Genomic DNA, 21,596 nt, shown 5'->3' with positions numbered 1-21,596 from the left:
ACTATTGATTTCACTCACTCTTTGCCACCCTCTCAATGCCAGCTTCTTAGCTAAATCCTCACCTCTCCTCCATGATGCTGCCAGCATTGTCGAAAACTCCACAGAGGAGGGAATGCAAGGAGGTAAGTTATCTGCTGTGACTTCATTTCTGGCCATGAGGCTGGGAAGCAGTGGCTATTGTTCTTTCTGGCCAGCATCACTTGGACCACTTTTACTATATTGTATTGATGATTGAATGAAATAAAATATTATAAAGTTTGGGTTTTTTGTTGTTTTGATTATGGCAGAGCCAGTTTTATTTAGTTTGCTCATGAAAGGGAAAATGTATTGCGGGTACCCAAGGAGCTCATCTGAGGAAGATAGGAAAGGCTTTGTAAGGGTGTCAAGATTTATTTATTTAAAAAGTGAACCTCCAAAAAGTTGCAAACACAATTCAATGAAGCCCATAAGCCTGGAAGTTTCCATCTAAGTGTTAACTACTGTCTAAATTCTATCCTTTGGATATTGTGCTTCCTTGTTATATTTCTTTAGTCTCCTTCAACTCAAAATAGTTTCTCAGTAATGTCTTGATCTTCATTATCTTTACATACTTTACGGTTACAGGCTGATTATTTTGAAGAATATCCCCAATATTTGTTCTTAGGATTGGACTCAGATTAAGCATTCTGTTGGAAGCATCACAGAAGTGATGCTGTGTTCTCTTTTCATCCTACCAGGTGGTCCATGATCTGGATATGTCTTTCACTAATGACATTAACTGATAATTTTGATAAGTAATGTTGTTAGGTTTCTCCACCAAAATTTATTCATTTTTCATTTGTAATATTTTGTCAGGAAATAGTTTGAAACAAGATAAATATCACATTTCCCATCTACCTTTCATCCAATGGTGTTATTGATATTTCTCCCCTGTATTAATCATTGTTATCATGAGTGACATTCTACTTTTATCATTCCATCAATATTTATTGGTTGGTGTTCTATCATTGAAAAGAATTTTCTCATTTGTATGATCGTTATGTGGACTAATGGATACCTGTTTTATTTAATGGGATATAATCTGCTAACATCATTTATTTTGATGCCCAAATTGTAGCAGATTTGGCCCTTGAGAGCCGCTTTAAGCTGACCCTGTGTTCTTTTAACACATCTCTGTTCTGTAAGCACTGACATTCTGGTAAAACAAGATGTTCCAGTCTTATCGCTACCTTTGTTACCCCTATTCTAGAATCAGTTATTTTTCCTAAGTGCTCTAGTTCCTTTTGGAGTAAACTATTTAGAAAAAGCAGTCTGGTGCTAAATGTGTTCAGTGTTCCGGATTTGCTACTCCTAGATCCCGTCAGTGGACAGAGCTGGTGTGTGTACATACACACACCTAACTTCATATTTTTATATCTGAAAATACTTAAAACCATGAACTCATACTGATATCACTAATTTCAATCCAATGCTACAGGTTTATTGTCGCTAAATGCTTTGCATATTTGTGACTCACTTTTCTGACAATAAGCCTCCCTGTCATCCTCAATACAAGTTGGAGGCAACATAAACAGATAAACTGTTTTCAGGATGTTTGGAGACAACATAAACAGATAAACTGTTTTCAGGCAGTCCTTAACTACAAATGCTAGATTCAAGTAGAGTATGTCTTTAACATAAGAAATGGTATGAAGGGAGTTAAACTCAGGGTCTGCTTTCCTGACTTTTGTGGAATAACTGGTTTTTGTTTAGTGATTCAAAGGACGTGGGAGAGTCTATCTCAAGTACAGATTGTTTTCACTCCTGCAGACAAGAGGATACAGCCAGTGATTGGAGAATTATTACCATTAAGGGCATGTCACTATTGGTGCTTTAGAGTATAAGATGTTTCACTTAAAATATAAAATGTGTTGTTGTGAGTTAGTTTTTCATATTCATTTTCCTGATGAGAGGCCACTTGGAGAAACTATGCCACATCTCCCAGTTCATACAGCTAAAGGACTAGGACTCTGGTATTGTCTTCATAAATCCAGCATTTCTAATATTATCCCACTTTATGTAGTAGGAAGTTGTGACTCACCTGGGTAGTAAATGCCAAACCTCAGAACCTCACCCATCTTGGGAGGGAGGGGTCTGAGGTTTTCTGATACAGTCTCAGGGCAGACTCTGCAAGTGCTTTATCACAGGCAGGTCACCCATGGTTACTTGGTTACCAGGCTATTTACTAAAGCAGCCACTCATTTCACCACAGCTGAATGGATGGATGCTGCTTTTTTCTGTAAAAAAAAAAAAAAAAAAAAAAAGATGGAAGCTGCTTTTTTTCTGTGAAAGGCTCCTGCCCGCCTGCTCCCTCCCCTTTCTTCTTTCCTTCTTTCCATGTGCTTTTTAAAAAATGTTTTCGGATTTCATTCTTCTGCTTCCTAAAGCAGATTTCCGGGTTATGCACTCAGCCACTCTATTGTTTTTGTGAATGGAAGATAAGCCGCGAGGTGTGTGACATCTGTGGAGTTACCCCTACAAGTTAGAGATCCATGTGAGATGAGCCCGACATGGCCCATTTTCCAGGCAGAGAGCCACCTTTGGGCAATTGTTGGTCAATGCTCCAAGTCGGAGGGGGACCTTTAAAATAAGCTACCCGCACTACTGGCAAGCCATTAATACGGTAACGATAAAGCCCGTAACTTTCTGGGGCTCCCTCCCTTACAGCCGGACTCCGGACACAGCAGGACACCTTTCCCCCAACCGCCCCACACTGCCGCACTTCACTTCCTGCCTGCAGCCTGCCCAGCCCAGCCCAGTCCCGGACGCCTCTCGGGGAGGCCCGCGCTAGGGGAGCTCCTCCCGAAGCAGCAGCTGGCCGGCCACACCCTGCACGTCGAGCCTTCTCGGGCAGCCTTTGGGTTCCTGCGCCCTGCGTGCCAAGCCGAAGCCTCGCCTCCGACGACGCCCCTAAGGCTGTTCGTCCGCGGGCCCCTCCCAGCCAGGCCTCGCGCGGGTCCTGGTCGCACTCGAGCGGCCCTCGGCCTCCACCTCCAGTGATTTTCCTGAGCTGGGCCGCCCCACGCCTCCGGGACCATGCTGCGCTGGCTGAGGGGCTTTGTGCTGCCCGCGGCGGCTTGCCAGGACGCAGAGCCGCCAACGCGCTACGAGACCCTCTTCCAGGCACTGGACCGCAATGGGGACGGCGTTGTGGACATCATTGAGCTGCAGCAGGGGCTCAAGAGCTTGGGCATCCCGCTGGGCCAGGACGCCGAGGAGGTGGGTCCCTGCGGGGGCGCTGCTGGAGCTCTGGGAGGGCTGCAGGCACTCTGGGGACGCTGCCAGAATCCTGGAGGGTGGTGGCCCAAGGCTCTGCCAGGAAGAAGGCGGCACTGTGGCTTCCAGCCCGCGGATGGGTTCAGAGACTGGGAGTGAAAGAGGCGCGCAGCCAGTTAGCCCCATAACAGAAGCTGAACTGAAAGGCTGCGGGTATTTTTCCAGATAACATTAGTGTTGTGAACACTCTGGCCCACGGACGCTGTTACAATGTAAACCCACTCCCATGACACTTTTGTTCTGAATGCATCCCGGGGTCTTTACTTGCCTGTTGTAGTCTTGCAAACTTTTAAATAATTTTTTTTTTTTTTTTTTTTTTTTTTTTTAGCCATCAGACTTAAATGGGCCCCAAGTTCTGTAAAAGATTCATTTTGTATCTCCTCGAAGCAGCTTTGTTACATAGCCAGTGATATTTACTGTTTCAAATCTGTTTGGAAACCAGTGGCTCCCCCCACTTGTTGAGGAGGAATGGCGACATTCCAGTATTTAAGACATTCTTAAATCAATACCCTGAGTATATGGATTGGTTTGAAGGATTGCCCTTTCCCTGAGCAGTTTCACCTCTGAGTCATTTTAATTGTGTTCCTAAGTTCAGTCCCCTTAGCTGGGTGGAGATACAATGTTTGGAACTTCTCCAACCCCTGATAGAGTGCAAGAGGATACTATGGCATTCCCTACCCCAAGAGGGAAAGTGATTGGGTTACTAGAGGGCCAACAACTGTTCTAAACTTGATTTTTAAACTCCTCTCTCAATGTCTTTAGTGGTTATAGACCTCTCAGTTTACCATTTCTTCTTGACTTAGATTTAGTTAGTTACAAGGGTTGTTTTGTTTTTTGGGAAACTGCCCATTTTGCCCAAGGTTCATATTAATCATGATTTTATAAAACTTGTGACTATATCTGTAGATGAGTAATTTCATTCCTGATATCTGTCCTCCTCCACCCTCTTTAATCTTGCCATAGATTTGTCTATTTTGTTCACACTTTGAAAGAAACAACTTTTGGTCCTTTTTTGCTGACTGAACCTGATTATTTTCTTTGATTAATTTCTGTTTATTTCCTTCTGCTTTCTTTGGGTTTACTCATTTGCCTGTTTTCTAATTTCTTGAATCAAAAGCATACTCATGAATTTTGAGATATTGTATCCCTTTAATCACTTATATAGCTGGGTCCCACGAGTATTTTTGGAACTACTTATTTTTGTAATTTAGTTTCAATTATTTTCTGATTTCCAAAATGACTATATCTTTGACTCACATATTATTTAGTGTACTTTAAATTTCCTAATTTATGTTTTTGAGTTGGTTCCTTGAAAATATGGATAAAATAGACAAACCTCTGGCAAGACTGATTAATAAAAAGTGAACCAAAATCAGGAAAAAAGAGTTTAACAGCATATTACAAAATAAGTTATATAAAACCGTGTATATATAGACTTAGGGGTCAGAATGGCACATATGTATCACTGTCATATGTGTGTATATTTAGTAAAGATACATAAAATGTATTTTATTCATACATGCTATCTCAATCTCTGTGCTCAGGCAAGGCATTACTAGCCATTCCCAGAGTTCTTACTCTGACTGGTATGCACTCCCATAAAAGGTTAATGGATATTTCTGGATTATAGGAATTAGGTTGCTTTTTCTACTTTTTTTTCCCTTTACTTTTGTATTATTCATTTTTCAATTTAGAAAAATGATTGCAATGCAAGTTTTATAATTAGGTAAGAATTGTTTTTATTTTGGGTAAATATAATTTCATCTTTGGCATGCCTTTTGGGCTACCCTCCAGAGAAGAGTTGGTTACTTGCTGCTATGTGTAGGTCCTTTGTCTCACATATCTTTGTTGTTAAAATTTTCAAGTGTTTTATTTTATTTGATTATTGTGGCTTCCACTGAGACCAGCCCTTTTGAGAATGGGTGTGGATCCTGTTTTATTCATTGAACAAAGTAATACAAAAAGATTTAAGGCTATAACTTGAAATACCTGACTCACAAAGCAGTGGCCCATTTTTTATAATAAAAAAGAAAAATTTAAATAAGTTATTAGAATTTCTATTTCCAGCATAGGTAGGACAAAATAGCCAAAAACATGTTGTATGATCACTAGAAGTTTTGGATAAAATAAGATAAACATCTTTCTACATGAATAGCTGAGTAGTAAGAAAATAAGGAAGATTCAGTCAGGCTGTATAGGTTTACATCATGATTGTTACTTCTGTTGGTTAACTTGAGACTATTTTCTTAACTCTTCTGGCCTCAGTAACAATAATACCACTTCACAGTGTTATAATGAAGAATAAATGAATTAAAATATAAAAGTAGTGAGACTAACATCTGTATGTCATAAATATTCAACAACTGTTAGCCTTTAACTGTTTCTGTTACTACTAATGAAAGACAGGTGTCCATCTCCCTCTGCGTGGATTAACCAACATCTCTTCACAATTCTACCAATTTTTTCTCTTCTATATATTGAGACTCTGCTGCTGGTGTACTCAAATTTGGCATTGTTACCTCTCCCTGGTGAATTGCTCCTTAGAGCTTGGTTCCTCTCCCTGGTGAATTGCTCCTTAGAGCTTGGTTCCCCCATATTTTTAATATGCCTGAATCATTGCATGAGCCAGAGTGTTTCTCTAAGTCATTTAGTTTTCCCAGGTCACCTCTGGTGAAATCTTTAGCATTTGGGTCCCACTTTGTGCAAAGGATAGTATGTGTCCCACACTCTAGTCAGGATCTCTCCTGGTACTAACCGCATCAGTTCTTATCCTCCAAGGAGCAGGAAACAAAATGGGATTGAGTGTGCAAAAGATTTATTGGGAGAAATGCCTGTGCCTGTGAGGGATAAGAGGGAACAGTAGTAAGATGGGGGAGGGGATGTCTTTAGACTTTAGACCATGACACAAGTTTTGTTTTGTTTTTTAAAAAGGACTGTGATTGAACCCAGAGCTTCAGGAATGCTAGGCAAGTGCTCTACCACTGAGCCACATCACCAGCCCCAATGATGCAAATTTAGGAAGTGTGTGAGAAAGAAGGATTAATTTAGGAAGAACTCCAGACCCAAGCATAGTTGTTATAAAGTCTCAACTAGGTTAATGGGTAGTGACTAAGGAAATGCAGTTAAGGCAGTCCTGCACTGGCTGCCCAGTGCTAGTGGGCACCAGTGTGCCCACAGTGTGCCTAGACATTGGTTAGAGCAGCCCAAGGCAAGTGTGAACTTAGCATGAGTGCTGCAGATTCAAAGATTTGGCAGGAATAGGCTGTCCATCAACTCTGCTTCTACAGACAGGTGTGTTCTGGAAAGTTTGCTGAGCCACTCATGTCCCTGACCACCACTGACCACTCCTTGTGCTAGAGAGATGTGCTTCTTTGCATAGCTTTAGGAGAGAGCTCCTTTATGGTTCTTGGCGTCTCTTCCTGAAGGATATCCATGAGATAAACTTCAGTCCCCATGGCTTTAGCTGGTTATAACTAGACCTCTATTTCCCCTCTTGACTATCTATTTTAAATCCCACTCATCCACAGCTATAATATCTACCGGTGTTTGTTACTTACCTTCATTCCTGAGGGGTTCAAGATTCTCAGGCCAGTATTGTATGTGTCCATGCATAGTTATAATTGATCAAGGGAGCATCAGGATGGGTGATCCATGTGGATCACCCAAGTTCCATATATACTCTTCTCTGTCTCCATTGTGCAAAAGCAGCACTGCCTTCTGCTAATTGGAGTCAATTTACATCTACCAACTTGGTGATGTCTCTTCTTACCTATTGGTCTCTGAACACAAGGAATACAAAATGTCCAAAGGCACCTGTAGTTTGTAGTTCAATGGGATACTTGCTGTGTTCCCTAGCAAGAATATATCATTTTCAGGGGCCAGAAACTAATCCTGCAAAACTGAGAGTTGTGGGGATAGAAAGGAAAAAGTCCCCCAGTGGGTCATTGGGAGTGATGGTGAGGACACTCCTGCTTTTACTTCTTGGTTGCTATACTTATTTATTCTTCCCATTGAGGGGCTTACTAGAGCCATATAGAGGGAGCCACATAGAGGGCTCTCCTTTAGAGCATTTACTGTATCCTCAAGGCCATCTTTGTCAAATATTGTCTGCTAGTTGTCTCTTCAGTTGTGCTTTCATTAGACCATTCCACTATTCTGTGAGGTTGGCTGTTCCTAGATGGCCTGATGCTGTGTTTTAAATGTGTACCCCCCCCAAAATTCATGTGTTAGAAACTTATTACCAAAATTCATATGCTAATGGCATTTGGAGAGGAATCCTTTAGGAATTTATACAGATTAAGTGAGTTCATGAGGGTGAGGTCCCTCTAAAGGCATTAGTGGTTTTGTAAGAAGAGGAAGAGAGATGCAAGCTAGCATGTTGCTCTGTCTTGCTGTGTGATGTCTTCAGTCATGATATGATGTAGCAGGAAGGCCCTTACCAAGGGCTGAATAGAAGCCAACACCATGCTCTTGGATTTCCCAGCCTCCAGAGTCATATATATATATATATATATATATATATATATATATATATATAGTGTTTATATATATATAGTGTGTGTGTGTATATATATACACACACACACACACACATATACACATACACACACACTATATAAATTTTTGGTTCTCAATCACTTTATTATAGTGACAAGAAAATGGACTAAGATATGTGGTGTATCATATGGCCAGTGAATTCCTTGATTTAGGCCAACTGCGTTCTGATCACTATTTACTATGAACTGGAGAGGCCATGTGCTAGTTCAATGATTACCTATCTTCTCACCTAAGGACATTTCTCTTTCTTTACAAAGTGAATGATTCCTCCCACTGGGAAGACTTTCCTTCTCTACTATTTTTCAAGGTCACTCCTAGATGTTGCTGTAATGCAATGTAATATTGCTGTTTTTGTTTTGCACCCATATTGACCCTTTAGTTAACTAGGATCCAGTTTTTTCCCTCCTCGTTTATGGGGGAGGGGAGGAAGGACTGTGTAAGAAGAACTTCAACAGAGAAGCTCTGCCAAAGTTTGGGCCAGGCTGATAGGGATCCAGCCAAAAGTTATTTGTGAGCAAGTCCGGAATTGATCCAGCTTGAATTCCTCACCATGTCCAGTCACTGGCTGGAAGCAGCCCAGGGAAATGATGGCAGTGAAGCTCACTGTGGTGCATCTGAAGGTGCCAAGGCAAGAGACTAGAGGATGCCGGTCAGCTGTGTTCCCCACAACAGGACCCCTTGAAGGAAGATCTGTGAGTTATAGCTCCATGGTTCCTGTGATATGCAGAAGCTCTTTGGAATCCTTAATAATTTCTAAGATAGTAAAAGCATCTTGATACCAAAAGTTTTGAGAATTTTTTTATTGATTTTTATGATACTCCATTTCACAATTGTAGCATGTGTTACTAATTCTTTATTGTTTATCATTTTATTGAGAGTTTCAAAATGATTATAAGTGAAATTATAGTGAATCCCTGGGTATTCATGTATTTTTCTTTCATTTTGGCTTGCATATCTTCATAGGACAAATTTTGAGGAATGGAAATTTCTGAGTCTGAGGGTCTCTTTAAATGGAGATTTGCATTGCCTTGCAGAAACATTGTAGTCAACTCCCTATTGACTAACAGTCTATGTTTTTCCACCTCTCCATCCAATTAGGATATCAGTCTTTATAAAGTCTTCCATTCTGAAAGTAAAACTTCTTTTAATTTCCTTCACATTTTTGTTCTCTTCAGCCTTCCAGAGGACTAGATGATGCCCACCCACATTGATGAGGACAATCTAGACTCAGTCTACTGACTCAAAAGCTAATCTCTTCCAAAGATATACTCATAGACACATCCAGAAATAGTTTTATCAGTCAACTGGGCAACCTTTAGTCTAGTTGACACATAAAATTAACCATCATGCCTGGGAAACAGGAACTAATCAAATACTTCAATTTGATTACCAGTCAATATTTGTGGGAGAAAGTTTTCAAGGCATGGGTCAAGTGTTTATATAATGTCAAGGACTTATGATATAGTCTACTCAAGTATAAAGAAGAACTATAGGGTGACTCTTCAACAGATGGCTCCAAGATAATAGTTTGCATCTAAAACAAATATTTCAGATTAAATCCCTATAAATTTCCATTTGATTTGCTGTCTTCTCCATGTTTCCAAGATTTTTGTAATGAATTTAATCTTTAGAAGAGAGCAAATTTCTGTTTAAATTTCTTTAGATCTTAGGTGGAATGAATGTATTTCATAAGAAAATAGGCATATGGAAGAAATAGCCAGAAATTATTAAGTGTTCCAGAATTATCCAAGGGAGAGACTTTATGGAAAGTCCTGAGACAAAATTAAGAACTAGCAGGAAGCAAAATCACTAAAGTTTCTGCTGATATAACACCATTTTTGTATGTGTTTCCAAATCTCTTTACTATGACATTATGTTTAAAAGAGAGAAAATTCACATAAACTTCCCTGAGGTTCAGGAATATAAGAATATGGACTGAGACTACAATGTAGTATGAGGAACAAGGACATATATTCAGCCACTACTGTTTTTCCTTTAATTATCTAATTATCCTTTTGAGACTCTTCATTTCTTTGTCATCATTTGTTCCATATCCTCTACTTCCTGCTCTGTTCTCACTCCTGGTTTTTTTTGTTTTGTTTTGTTGATCAAACACCACGTTCAAACATTCTAAAAGATGGTCCCAATTTTTAGGTGTCATTTGAGGTACTCTGATGAAAAAAAATGAGTCGGATTTTAGGACATTAAAGTTGGAGGAAATAATTTGAATTTCAATTTACCAAAATGAAAATTATGAGGAACATAAAATCATGATGAGCAGCTGGCCATTTTACCCAAGTTCAGTTCTTGCTATTTAACAAAGGTGTTCAGTTAGCTTGGGAAATTCTAGGCCATTTTAAAACTAAGTTGTTTGCCTGATTTTCATAGTCACCTTTTTTACTGTGACTTTCTTAGGAGATATAAAATTGAAGGCATCATAGGACTCTTGAACTGAGGAGATAACTGTTATGGACTGAATATTTGTATCTACCCAGTCCTATGTTGAAATGCTAACCCCTGAGGTAATAGTCCTCAATGGGACCTAGGTGAGTAAGTCCTGAGGATGGAGCTCTCATGAATGGGATTTGTACTCTTATAAGAGACCCAGGAGAGCTCCCTTGCCTCTTCCACCATGCTCTCAGCAGATACTGAATCTGATAGTGTTTTGATCTAGGACTTCAACCTTTAGAACTGTGACAAATAAATGTCTGTTGTTTGAGCAAGTACATGGTAATAGTAGTCCACATGGACTAAAACTGATGAAAACAGCAGGAATGGAACTGGCATGCCCGAAGAGTTCCATTCTTTGTGTGAACTGACCATATAGTTATAGTCAAATTTAAACTTTACTGAGGCTTTAATTTTATTATTCTTAAAATGCAGATATCTCCCTTGCCTCCTGGATAGAGCTTTTAACAAGAGCACACGCGACTGGGTATGAAAGTTCACATAAAAAAAAAACAAAACAAAAACCTTTAAAATGTGGTTTCACATGTACTAGATTATGAACTCCCTGAGGACTCTCAGTTCTCATGGGGATACTGTGTACTGAACAAGTAGGTAGTGTCATCAGAGTGGCTGTGTCAGTAGAGTGGCTGGACTGGGTACTCTGATCTAGGGGCTTTTCTAATTCTTATATTCTACAAGTTTTGATTATCTGTCTGGAGAAGAGACATTTTACAACTAAAAATGGAATAGAATCACATACAAAAACAGCAACTTAGCAAATGTTTATTGCTTTGAATAGAAATTCTTTTCAGCATTTAATTCCATTAGATAATTCCTCTGTTAACCAGGAGGATTTATTCCATTAAAATATATCAACCAACAGAACCATTTTAGCTTTTGGAATGATACTAAAAAACATGATATACGAGTCATAGAGGTGCATTTTAAGGCATCTCAGCAGGGGGATTATAATTACATACATGTATGTCAGATGTTCTAAGTATATAAAATCTGTGTCTTTTTCTTTTTTTCTTGATTTATATTCTAAAATACAATATTTTTTTTTCCTGTGGAAATAAAGTTTCTAAAAAAAGGAAAAAAAATAAAGGGAAGAACTTCATAGTAAGGCCTTCTACCCTTTCTGTCTTGACAGCATTCTAAAACTTTCAGTCCCTTTCCCAAACCCCCAACCTTCTGTATTCCCTGTGGGGGCCACAACTGTGTATATTTACCCCATTTATTTCCTTTTCTCTGCCTGGGCTTTCTCTCATTCTACCTAGAAGATTTTTACCATTGTTTAAGGCCTTACATCACTTTTATAATTTTACCCTAGCCCATTCAGAATTATCTCCTTTATCAGTATTCAAGTTATGGCATTTACAAATAAATAAGTTTCCACAAGAAAATATTCTGGAAGTTGCTATTTAACTTCTTTTGATCACTCTGAGTAAAAAAAAAAAAAAAATCTTATCTTTTTAAGAATATGTGTGTGTGTATACATATATATGTATGTATATATACATACATATATATGTATATGGATTTATGAAAAGAAAAAAAGATTTGTTGAGAAAGTTTGAGTTTGAAGCCTCACTGTGAAACATGGACCATCATGTTTACTATACATTAACTGTTGCAGTGCATATAGTGGTTATAGGCTGTACAATCAGAACGGGATCCAAATGTTTTTATCACTCACTAAACTTGTGGCCTTGGGAAAGTCATTTAATGCCCAGAAGCTCCAGATATAAACTAGGAATGGCTAATAACTCACCAAATAACACAGTGTAAATATTCAGTGCATTCAATCAATGTTTTTGAATGGTGCCATCAGTGTTCAATAAACTGCGTGTATAGTGGTGAACAAGACAAAGGGGGGTCTATCATTGTAGCCTTGAAACTCTACCTATACTAGGCTCTGTGTATTACTTAAATGGGGACTAAAGAATAATAAATAATGAACAAGGTAATTTCAAAAAGTGGAAGGAGCTATTCAACAGAAAGATTTGCTTGCTATTGGATGAGACTATCAGCCTTATGGCTGCTCTCTTATCAATTCTGCAAATGCTGTCAGTCTGTTTTCCTTCTTACTTTGCCTATGACTTCTGTGTTTTCTTTTTGGTCCTTCAGAAGCTTATTCTCTATCTGAACATGTCATCTATAACCCTTGGCCACTGCCTGCATCCCCTGCAGAGCTCAGGGAAGGAATGTTTCTTATGAAATATAAGCTCCTCTTTTGTGGAAGAATCCACTCTTGACTGGGCCACAGTGCATCTTGTGAAACAACTAGACGTTTGCCACTGCTCAACCATTCTGGGGGAAATGTTTATTGCACAGCCTAAGGTAGTACTTATGACTAAGCACAGTGCAACCTTCTCCTAAAGGGAAACCCACCATATTTCAAGGACATGTAATGGTCCTCTTTATGTTTCCAATACGTGACATGATATGCAGAACTAACAGAGAACAGCTGACTTAAATTTTCCTTATGAATTTTAATATACCCCTTTTAAAATGAATTACAGTAGATGGGGTAGAGAGAGAAGATGTGAGGGAAGGGGAGGGGGGATAGTAGGGGATAGGAAAGGTAGCAGAATACAACAGTTACTAATAGGGCATTATGTAAAATTGTGGATGTGTAACCGATGTGATTCTGCAATCTGCATTTGGGTAAAAATTGGGAGTTCATAACCCACTTCAATCTAATGTATGAAATATGATATGTCAAGAGCTTTGTAATGTTGTGAACAACCAATAAAAAAATAAATAAATAAAAGAGTATATTATTTAGGAAAATAAATTACACAACAAGTGGAGATTTTTTACAGTGACCATTGCACCCCCACACTTCCAGTGGAAAAGGAAGGAGGAACATGCAGAGGGAACATGCAGAGGAAGCCAGGGCCCCTGTGGTTCTGGAGGGTGGGGGTTAAAAAGCCACAGATGTTGTTTCTGAGTATCTCCCACCTTCTCCGTGGGACCCCAGTTTACTGAACTTCTGTCCATTCTGAGATTATCCTCCCCCTGTGCTCTAATAGCTGTTCAGGATAGAGTGGCTTTGACTGAAACCATTGTAGATACTGAGTGAAAAGAAAGAAGAAAACAATACCACCGCTCTCTGCAGATGGGAGGTGGGAATGGGGGATCACAGAAGGAAGGGCCCACAAGGGCAGATTTTCATTCAGTTCCCAATCTTTTGGCAGGAATTCTCTAGCACCTCAACCCTAAAAGGATTTCTAGACATTTGTGACCTATTAACTTAAAAAAAGAATTGGTGGACTTTAACCCTGGCCATTTGCCTGCCAGTCTCAAGTCCCATCACTCATACCTACTTTTCGGAAAAAGTAAGCTCTACTTTTTAGACAGCCCTATGCTGGGGTCTCTGGAAGTTTCTGGAGGAAGGAGCTCAGGAGTTGTCCCCTCTCAGCTCTACCTGCAGTGGAAAGAAAGCATGTGGTCATCTCACCTGGTCGTGTGGCCTGAACTCCATGGCCTCCCTTTCTGGTGGCCCATAGTGTTGGCCAGTGAGTTCGGCCCTTCACTTGCCTTGCCACCTTGCTTCTTAGGAAACCTCCTCCTTTCTGCATAGGAACACGCAGAGGTGCTTTGTCTTTGGCAGCTCCCTGGAGGCTGCTATCTTAGATGTCTTTCTCACTGCACTCCTGGGGGGGGGGGGGCAGAGGTTCTCCTTAACTCACTTCTGGGAACTTCTGCCTCTGGGGGATGCAGAGACTGCATGGTGGACCATTCCTGCCTCCTGAGGCACAGATCTCTGTGATAATCTCTTTTGGTACCTGGACTACAATGAAGATGGGACCCTGAACATCCTTGAACTTCAGAAAGACCTGGAGGACCTAGGGGTCGTTCAAAACCTGAAGGAGGACGAGGAGGTGGGCTTCATTGGTGTTTTGATCAGAGAGATGCTGTGGCTAGGAGCCCTGGAGGGTCCTCTGGGAGAGCTGTAAAGCCAAATTTCCATGTTCCCAAGCTTGACCCAAGCCTCTAGTGTTCCTGGGGTCTACCAAAGTTACTGTTTATTAAGAATAACCCAACGCAGTCAATACTTTTCTCAAGCATCTCAGTTTTTTCCCTAGCTATACTAAAATTTCCAATTTGGGGTTACTTTCCAGTTGTTGGCTCAAGGTGTCCACCTGTCTTTAGTAGCCTAAGTGGCTCAAGATGCTCCCTCTGGGGTTTGGGGACTGGAAGAATCTTGCTACCTGTGTGGCCAGTGGAGTGGTTGCTGGAAGTTCTCTCATGTTAGGTTTTGGTTTCTTTTCCTGGAAGGGGGATAGTCTGAGTGGCTTTGTTCTTGGGTTTTCACCACTGCTGAGGTTTCCTCAATCATGCTTTAATTATCAGACCTTAATTATTAAGACTGAGCGTGGACATAATTTTTTTGTGAATCTTTCTCTTTCTAACAGGCTAAATTACAGGGCTCTTTCTCAATATGTACAGCCTTGTGAATAATTCTATTTCTAACTTATTTCCAATAATTCTATTTCCAACTTATTTTCTCCCTGGAAACAATTATTGTCTATAATTATTACTTTCTGATTATATTTGCTCTTTGATATTTGACCCTTGAGAGTAAAGACTGTGAATTTATTTCAGACAACTGGTACTTTCTGATCATAAGAACGTCTATTGAGTTCTGTCATGTTAAAATTTAGTAAAACTCTTCCTATTAGCCACATGAACTTGGGAGTCTTTATTTTAAACATCTATTTAGTCAGTATCAATTGTATTTCACACGCCTTCCATACACCAAGCACTGCATCCCGGTTTCTTCAACTTTTGCTATGGTTTGGATAATTGTCCCCCAAGGCCTGTGTGTTAAAGACTTTGTCCTGGCTGTGGTGCTATTGGGAGATGTGGAACCATTAAAATGTGGGACATTTTGGAAGTTTTCCACTCATATGGGGGTGTACCCTGGAAGGGGATATTGGGACCTTTGCCTTTCTTTCTTTCTTTGCTTTCTAGCCATCATGAGGTGAGTAGCTCAGCACCTTGATAATGCGCTGCTTTACCACAGGCCAAAAGCAAGAGGGCTAAGGGACCATGGACCTAAACTAAGCTAAAATAAACCTTTCCACCTTGATCCTCTCAGGTATTTTGTCACAGTGCTGGATAGCTGAGGAACACTTCTGTGATCACAGAGGCCTGGAGTGGATATTGTCTCTGGAACAGTTCAGTCCAAAACATTTTCTCTGTATAGTTCACTTGGGTTTCCCAATTCCTGAAAAAACAAAAGAAAGCCAAACCCTGAAGTATTTTTCCTTTTCCTTTTAAAGTTGAATGTTCTTCATGATTTCTCAGTTTCACATGTCTCTAGCTTTCCTAGTAGGATATTCATTTATATAAACTTAGCAGTCAACTGATTTAGAGAAAAGATAGAAACTTACATTGTATTGTTAAAATGCAAGAGAAAGTTTTTATTTTGGTAACTATCTAATGGGTTTTTTGAATGATACTCTGTTTTGTTTTGCTCTTTACTATGCCTGCAACAACCTGCCCAAGAAACCAGCCCCTTATCTAAAGTAAACAGACCAGGAAACCAGTTTATGTCAGATTTGTAGAAAGTCAGATTTCTATTTCCTGTGACAGTCCAGGAAACTAAGCAGTAAGTTCTGTAACTTTCAGCCCCAAATGGCTGGGATTCAGTTAATTTAAGACTCCTAAAGCTCACCCTGACAGCTTAGTTAATTTTCATCCTGACTTAGGACCAACTTAGGACCAACCAGAGAAGGCCAAATATGCAGCCTCAAACAATCACACAGGATGCTTCTACCTCTTGTTATCTGGCCTACAGCTTCCCTGTGCCCACAGCCTCCAATCCGGGAAAACCCCGAGCCTCCCTTTCCTATTGTAGCCTTCCTACTCCACCAGCCAATCATGTCCAATGGATGCTAACTTCCCTGCTATACCTAGTCACAATAAATAGTTTTTGTTTACTCTTTTAGTTGGATTTCATTGTTTTCACTGAGTAATATGCTAGATAATTCAAAAGGGACAAGTTAGTTTTTTATATTATTGTTAAATTAGAGTCATCAGGTGATTGTCCCTCTGGAAGTCTACTTACTATAAGAAAGGTTGCAATTTCAATCCCCTTTCCAAATTATAGGTGTTCACTAATATTTCCATTGACCAAAATATGAACTTCTTAGTTGAAACTTAAGTACATAGATGGGATTCATAAATGCTATGACATTTTCTTTTGGGTCATGCAAATCTTGAATATGTTTTTTTTTCAGAGAAAATTGTAAAACTTTATTGAGAAAATTTAATGAGTCAATAACATGTATGGCTTCAGCTTGTCTTTGTTTTAACTTATGACTGTACATCACCTATTTCTGGAATTTTAGCACACTGTAGATAAGGTGGAATCCTCTCTTTCACAGCTGGGCTATTTTCACCCTCACATTCAATACTTTTTTTTTTTTTTTTTTTAAGAGAGAGTGAGAGAGGAGGGAGAGAGAGAGAGAGAGAGAGAGAGAGAGAGAGAGAGAGAGAGAGAGAGAGAATTTTTTAATATTTATTCTTTAGTTCTCGGCGGACACAACATCTTTGTTTGTATGTGGTGCTGAGGATCGAACCCGGGCCGCACGCACGCCAGGCGAGCGCGCTACCGCTTGAGCCACATCCCCAGCCCCACATTCAATACTTTTTATACTCATTTCCAGGCAGTCAACATTAAGTTCAGGTTCTCCTTCAAATTCAACCACAATTATTCCTCTTTCTCCTCCTTTTCCTCCCTCCTCCCCCTCCCCCTCCCCCTCCCCCCCTCCTCCTCCTCCTCCTCCCTGACTTTGTGGTGGTTTCTCTTGAGAATTTTTTCTTTTATCCCTGTTCTTTAGAGCAATCACAGGTTTAATTTGTACTGCAAGTTTCTAGACCATCTCCTCTTCCTCTGGATCTAGATTTTACTGGTGCACTCATAGTTCACACACAGATGAAACCAGTCAAGACTAGGAATGCGGTCCACCCAGGAACAGCCCTGCTCACTGCACACTGTTGTTTATATTTTGAGTAATCAGGAAATTATTTCTAGGTGAACATTATTCTTAATCTGATTTGTAAAATGAATCAATTTGTAGTAATTATTTTCCAGTGATTAATAGAAATGAATTTGCTTTAAAGACAGTTAGTAGTAATTGATATTATTTTAATCAAGGCCATTTAGGATGTAGATAAGACAATCACAAACCAGCTAATTCAAAAAAGGCTAGAATTCTTTGGAGATACCCTTTGTCAGGCTAAGGAAGCATGTCTTTAATTCTAGTTTGCTTACAGTTTTTAGCCATGAATGATGTTGAAATCATCAAATTCTAATTAAGATAATCATATGACTTTCTCTTTTTCTGTTAAATTAAAAAAAAATTAATCCTACCTGGCTTTACTGGAATATATTCACCTTATTCATTATATATATATATATATATATATATATATATATATATATACATGTGTACATGCATACACATATAGTATATTTTCTGTTTTATTTAGTATTAGGTTTGATTTGCTAACATTTTTAGGAGTTTTGTGACTATTTTAATTGATGGTGCTTTCTGTTTCCTTTTTTTTGTTTTTTTTTTTTTGTGGCATTCCTGTTAGGTTTTGGAATCAAGAGTACACTTCCTTCATAAAATGAATTTGAAAATGTTCCCACCTTTTCAATTCTCTGGAAAATTGGTATTTTTATTTCTTTCTTAAAAATTTGTTAGATATTACTGTTAAAACCATGTGGGTCTGAATTTTTCTTCATGGGAATGCTTTAAAATTACAGGTGATATTTCTTTATATTTATAAGACTACTCAGATCTCCTATTGTCTTTGGTCAATGATTTTTTTTTTTTTTTTTTTTTAGTAGTGAGGATTGAACCTACGGTTGTATAAACACTGAGTTACATCTACAGTTCTTTGTGTTTTTTTATTTTTATTTTTTATTTTGAGACAGGTTCTCTCCAAGTTGCTAAGGGCCTTGCTAAGTTGCTGAGGCTTGCCTTGAACTTGTGATCCTTAGCCATTGAGATAACAGGTGCCACTGAGCCTAGCTTAAGCCAATTTTTAATAAGTTCTCTTTTTCTAGGCACTTTTCTATAATTTCATTTATATATTTTTTGATATAAAGCTGTTCTTAATATCTTTAGTGTCTCTAATGTCTAGGTATTTCTATCTTTATTTTCTGACATTGATTACTTGCCAATATCAAGAGTTTATCAATTTTATTGATATTTTCAAACAGCTTCTCATGACCTTGCTAACCCTCTCAGTAGTGTTTTCTTTCACTCTTAATTTTTTTTCTTTCACCTTCTTTTTGTTTATTTTATTTTTATAAGTTTCTTGAGATTGAGATGAGCTTCAGTGACCCATTATTTACTGACATCCTTTCTTCTTTCCTAATTATGCATTTTAAACCATAAATCTCCCTACAAGAATAGCTGTAGTTGCAGATCCCAAGTTCTGATCTTTCTGAGTCTAGGGTTATAGTTCTGATCATTATACTATCTTGAAGCGATTCAGTGAGTGTTATTTACCCAGATAAGCATGAACATCAGCCCAACAAAATTTATAAGCTTTGGGTGGTTGATTGTGAATATCTTAATTGGTGGTAGCAAGGGTATACATGTGATATCAAATAGCATAGGGTCTTATTTTTTAATTGAAAACAGTTATTTCTATTAATATAAAAGTAGATAGTTTGATATGACAGCTTTTCTAAATATCATCCTTAGGAAAAGAATATTTAATTTTGGTAATCAAAGGGGAAAATTCTATGTTAGACATTTAAATTCTGTGTTTAATCTCAAGTCAAGTGGAATAGTTGCTTTTATTACAGGCCTATGTGATAATGGATAATGACATAATGGCAAAAAAATGTTCCTTTAATCTTGTAGGAAGAGAACATATCTATTTGAAGTATGTATATAATTTAATACTTTAATCCATATTAGCAATAAAATATCTCTTATTTTTTGTGTAGAAAATTTTTGTTACTGGAGATATCAACAAAGATGGGAAGCTGGATTTTGAAGAATTTATGAAGTACCTTAAAGACCATGAGAAAAAAATGAAATTGGCATTCAAGAGTCTGGACAAAAATAATGATGGTGTGTCTTTTTCTTCTATTCCTCATCAACTATGAAGAACTACTTCTCAGGTTTCCAAGAGTCTAAAATGATGCAAATGTAGTCTCTCTCTTTTAAGATAGCAACTAATACCTGTTTAAAATAATAAAAATATTTTAGTATTGTGATTTTTATGTAGAAATCATAGTACTAGTGAAGAAAGCTGTTGATAGCTTTGTCTATTGACATATAATGTTAACTATGGAACTTTACGATGATTTGATTGGTTAAAAATAATAATTCTTTTGGCATGAACACTGAATATTCTAAAATTTGAAAAGGTTTCATATTATCTTACATTTGATAGTCGTTTTGACAGAATTAATTTAGAGAAGATATCTCTGATCCTGAAAATTAGAAAAAAAAAATAGTGTGTAGACCTTTAGCTATGTACCTTTTTTGGTTGGGCTTATGGCTTCTCTATGTAGAATAATAGCCAAGAGGGAGATGAAGCTTCCTTAGGATCAGTTGCCTGATAATCAGCTGTCAGTTATCCCCATGTGTAAATTATGCACACATCAGTTGTCCATTTCAGAAAATTCGGAGTCAAACAGGACATAAAGATGAAATTTTAATGATTCAATTTTAGTAAATGTGAAGGGTTCCCTTAATTTGTCTTTTTTAAAAAAAAATATTTTTAGTTGTTGATAGACCTTTATTTTATTTATTTATATGTGGTGCTGAGAATCGAGCCCAGTGCGTCAAGCATGATAGGCAGATGCTCTACCACTGAGCTACAACCCCAGTTCCTTAATTTAACTTTTTTTGGTATATTTTGAAACAGTTTCTCATGATAGGTTCATATTTTTATTTAGCAGACTTCTTTAAAGCAAAGCACGTAGAGTAGATCCTCATGATTCATGAACTCTGTATTTGTGAATTTGCCTTAAAAGTAACCCTGAAATGTATATTCACAGCACTCCCAGCCATTTGTGGGCGTGTGCAAAGCAATGGAATATTTGAGCTGCTCAATATGTACATTCCTAGCTGAGGGAGAGAAGGTGACATCTGCCTTCTTATTTCAACTCTCAGACTATAAACATGTCCTTTTCAAGGTCTATTTTGAACAATGTATTTTGTGTTCTTGTACTTTTTACGGGGATATTTTTTGCTTTTCAAAATGTTCCCTAAAAGTAGAGTTGAAGTACTGTCTTGTGTTCCTTGTGGCCAGAAGGCTGTGGAGAAAATACATGTTAGATAAATTTCTACAAGTGTTCAATGTTGCTGGGCACTATGGTGCACACCTATAATCCTAGCAGCTTGGAGGCTAAGGTAGGAGGATCGCAAGTTCAAGGCCAGTCTCAGCAAGTTAGGCTCTGTCTCAAAATAAAAAGTAAAAAAGGGCTGGAGGTGTGGCTCAGTGGTTAAGTGCTACTGGGTTTCCAAGAAATGACATGTCTTTAAACAGAAACACACATGAGAAAAGGTTAGGTATTGGTCAGTTGATGAAGATGTGATTAGAAGATGATAGGAACTTAACCCTGAATTTTCTAGAGGAGCAATGGTTCAATAGTTGCTAATTCAGCATTTGCCATTGCCTGCTATGAATAACAAGAATTAAGTGTAAATCTTCCAAGAGTGTGGTTATCAAGGAGAATTATCAGAATGTTATTTGAAGCATTTCGCTGTTAACAGTTCATGCCTTTTACTGTCCTTGTATTGTCCAGGTTCCTCTTGATTTTCTCAGAATCCTGTCATTTCTTTAGAATCCCTGCCTTAGTTAAAGTCTTTCCTTTCACCACTAACAGTGATTTTTGTCTTTGTCTCTTCCTGAGAAGTTTGCTACTAATGCTGCTTTGACAGAAGAACCTCTGTTTGTTATGTCCTAGTTCATGTAGATCAGTCTTTGGATTCTCAGTCTGAGCTGCTCAAGGGAAATTTAGTCCGCTTACATTTATTGCTTATACTTTGTTTTTCCTCTTCTGGTTGTTCTCCTGTACATAAATATGTCTGATTTCCCTAACACTAAAATTTTTCTCTCTCCCGTTGTTTTCCTTACCTTACTCTCTTTATTTTTACTGCTGGATTTCTCAAAAAATACTCCACACTCTTTGGTTCCATTTCTTCATTTTCTACTTGTCTTTAACCAATTGGATAATATAACGTTGTGCATGATAAATGTCTGGTCATTTGTTAAACAATGGATATGGTGATTTTTTAAATGAA

General features: G+C 38.3%; 1 protein-coding gene across 1 annotated transcript in view; it reads left to right on the top strand.

Annotated features, from left to right (window-relative positions):
* Positions 1 to 2,869: 2,869 nt before the first annotated feature.
* Slc25a24 (solute carrier family 25 member 24) overlaps positions 2,870 to 21,596 on the top strand; it is a 51,081-nt gene continuing 32,354 nt past the window's right edge. The window contains exons 1-2 of the mRNA XM_026379619.2: positions 2,870 to 3,237; positions 19,286 to 19,412. Coding sequence (XP_026235404.2) covers positions 3,055 to 3,237; positions 19,286 to 19,412 — 310 coding nt within the window. The 5' untranslated portion in view covers positions 2,870 to 3,054. The remainder of the gene's footprint in view (positions 3,238 to 19,285; positions 19,413 to 21,596) is intronic.

Source organism: Urocitellus parryii, chromosome 11 (assembly GCF_045843805.1).
Source record: "Urocitellus parryii isolate mUroPar1 chromosome 11, mUroPar1.hap1, whole genome shotgun sequence".
In the NCBI taxonomy this organism is placed as follows: domain Eukaryota; kingdom Metazoa; phylum Chordata; class Mammalia; order Rodentia; family Sciuridae; genus Urocitellus; species Urocitellus parryii.
This window is presented reverse-complemented; position numbering and strand designations above follow the sequence as displayed.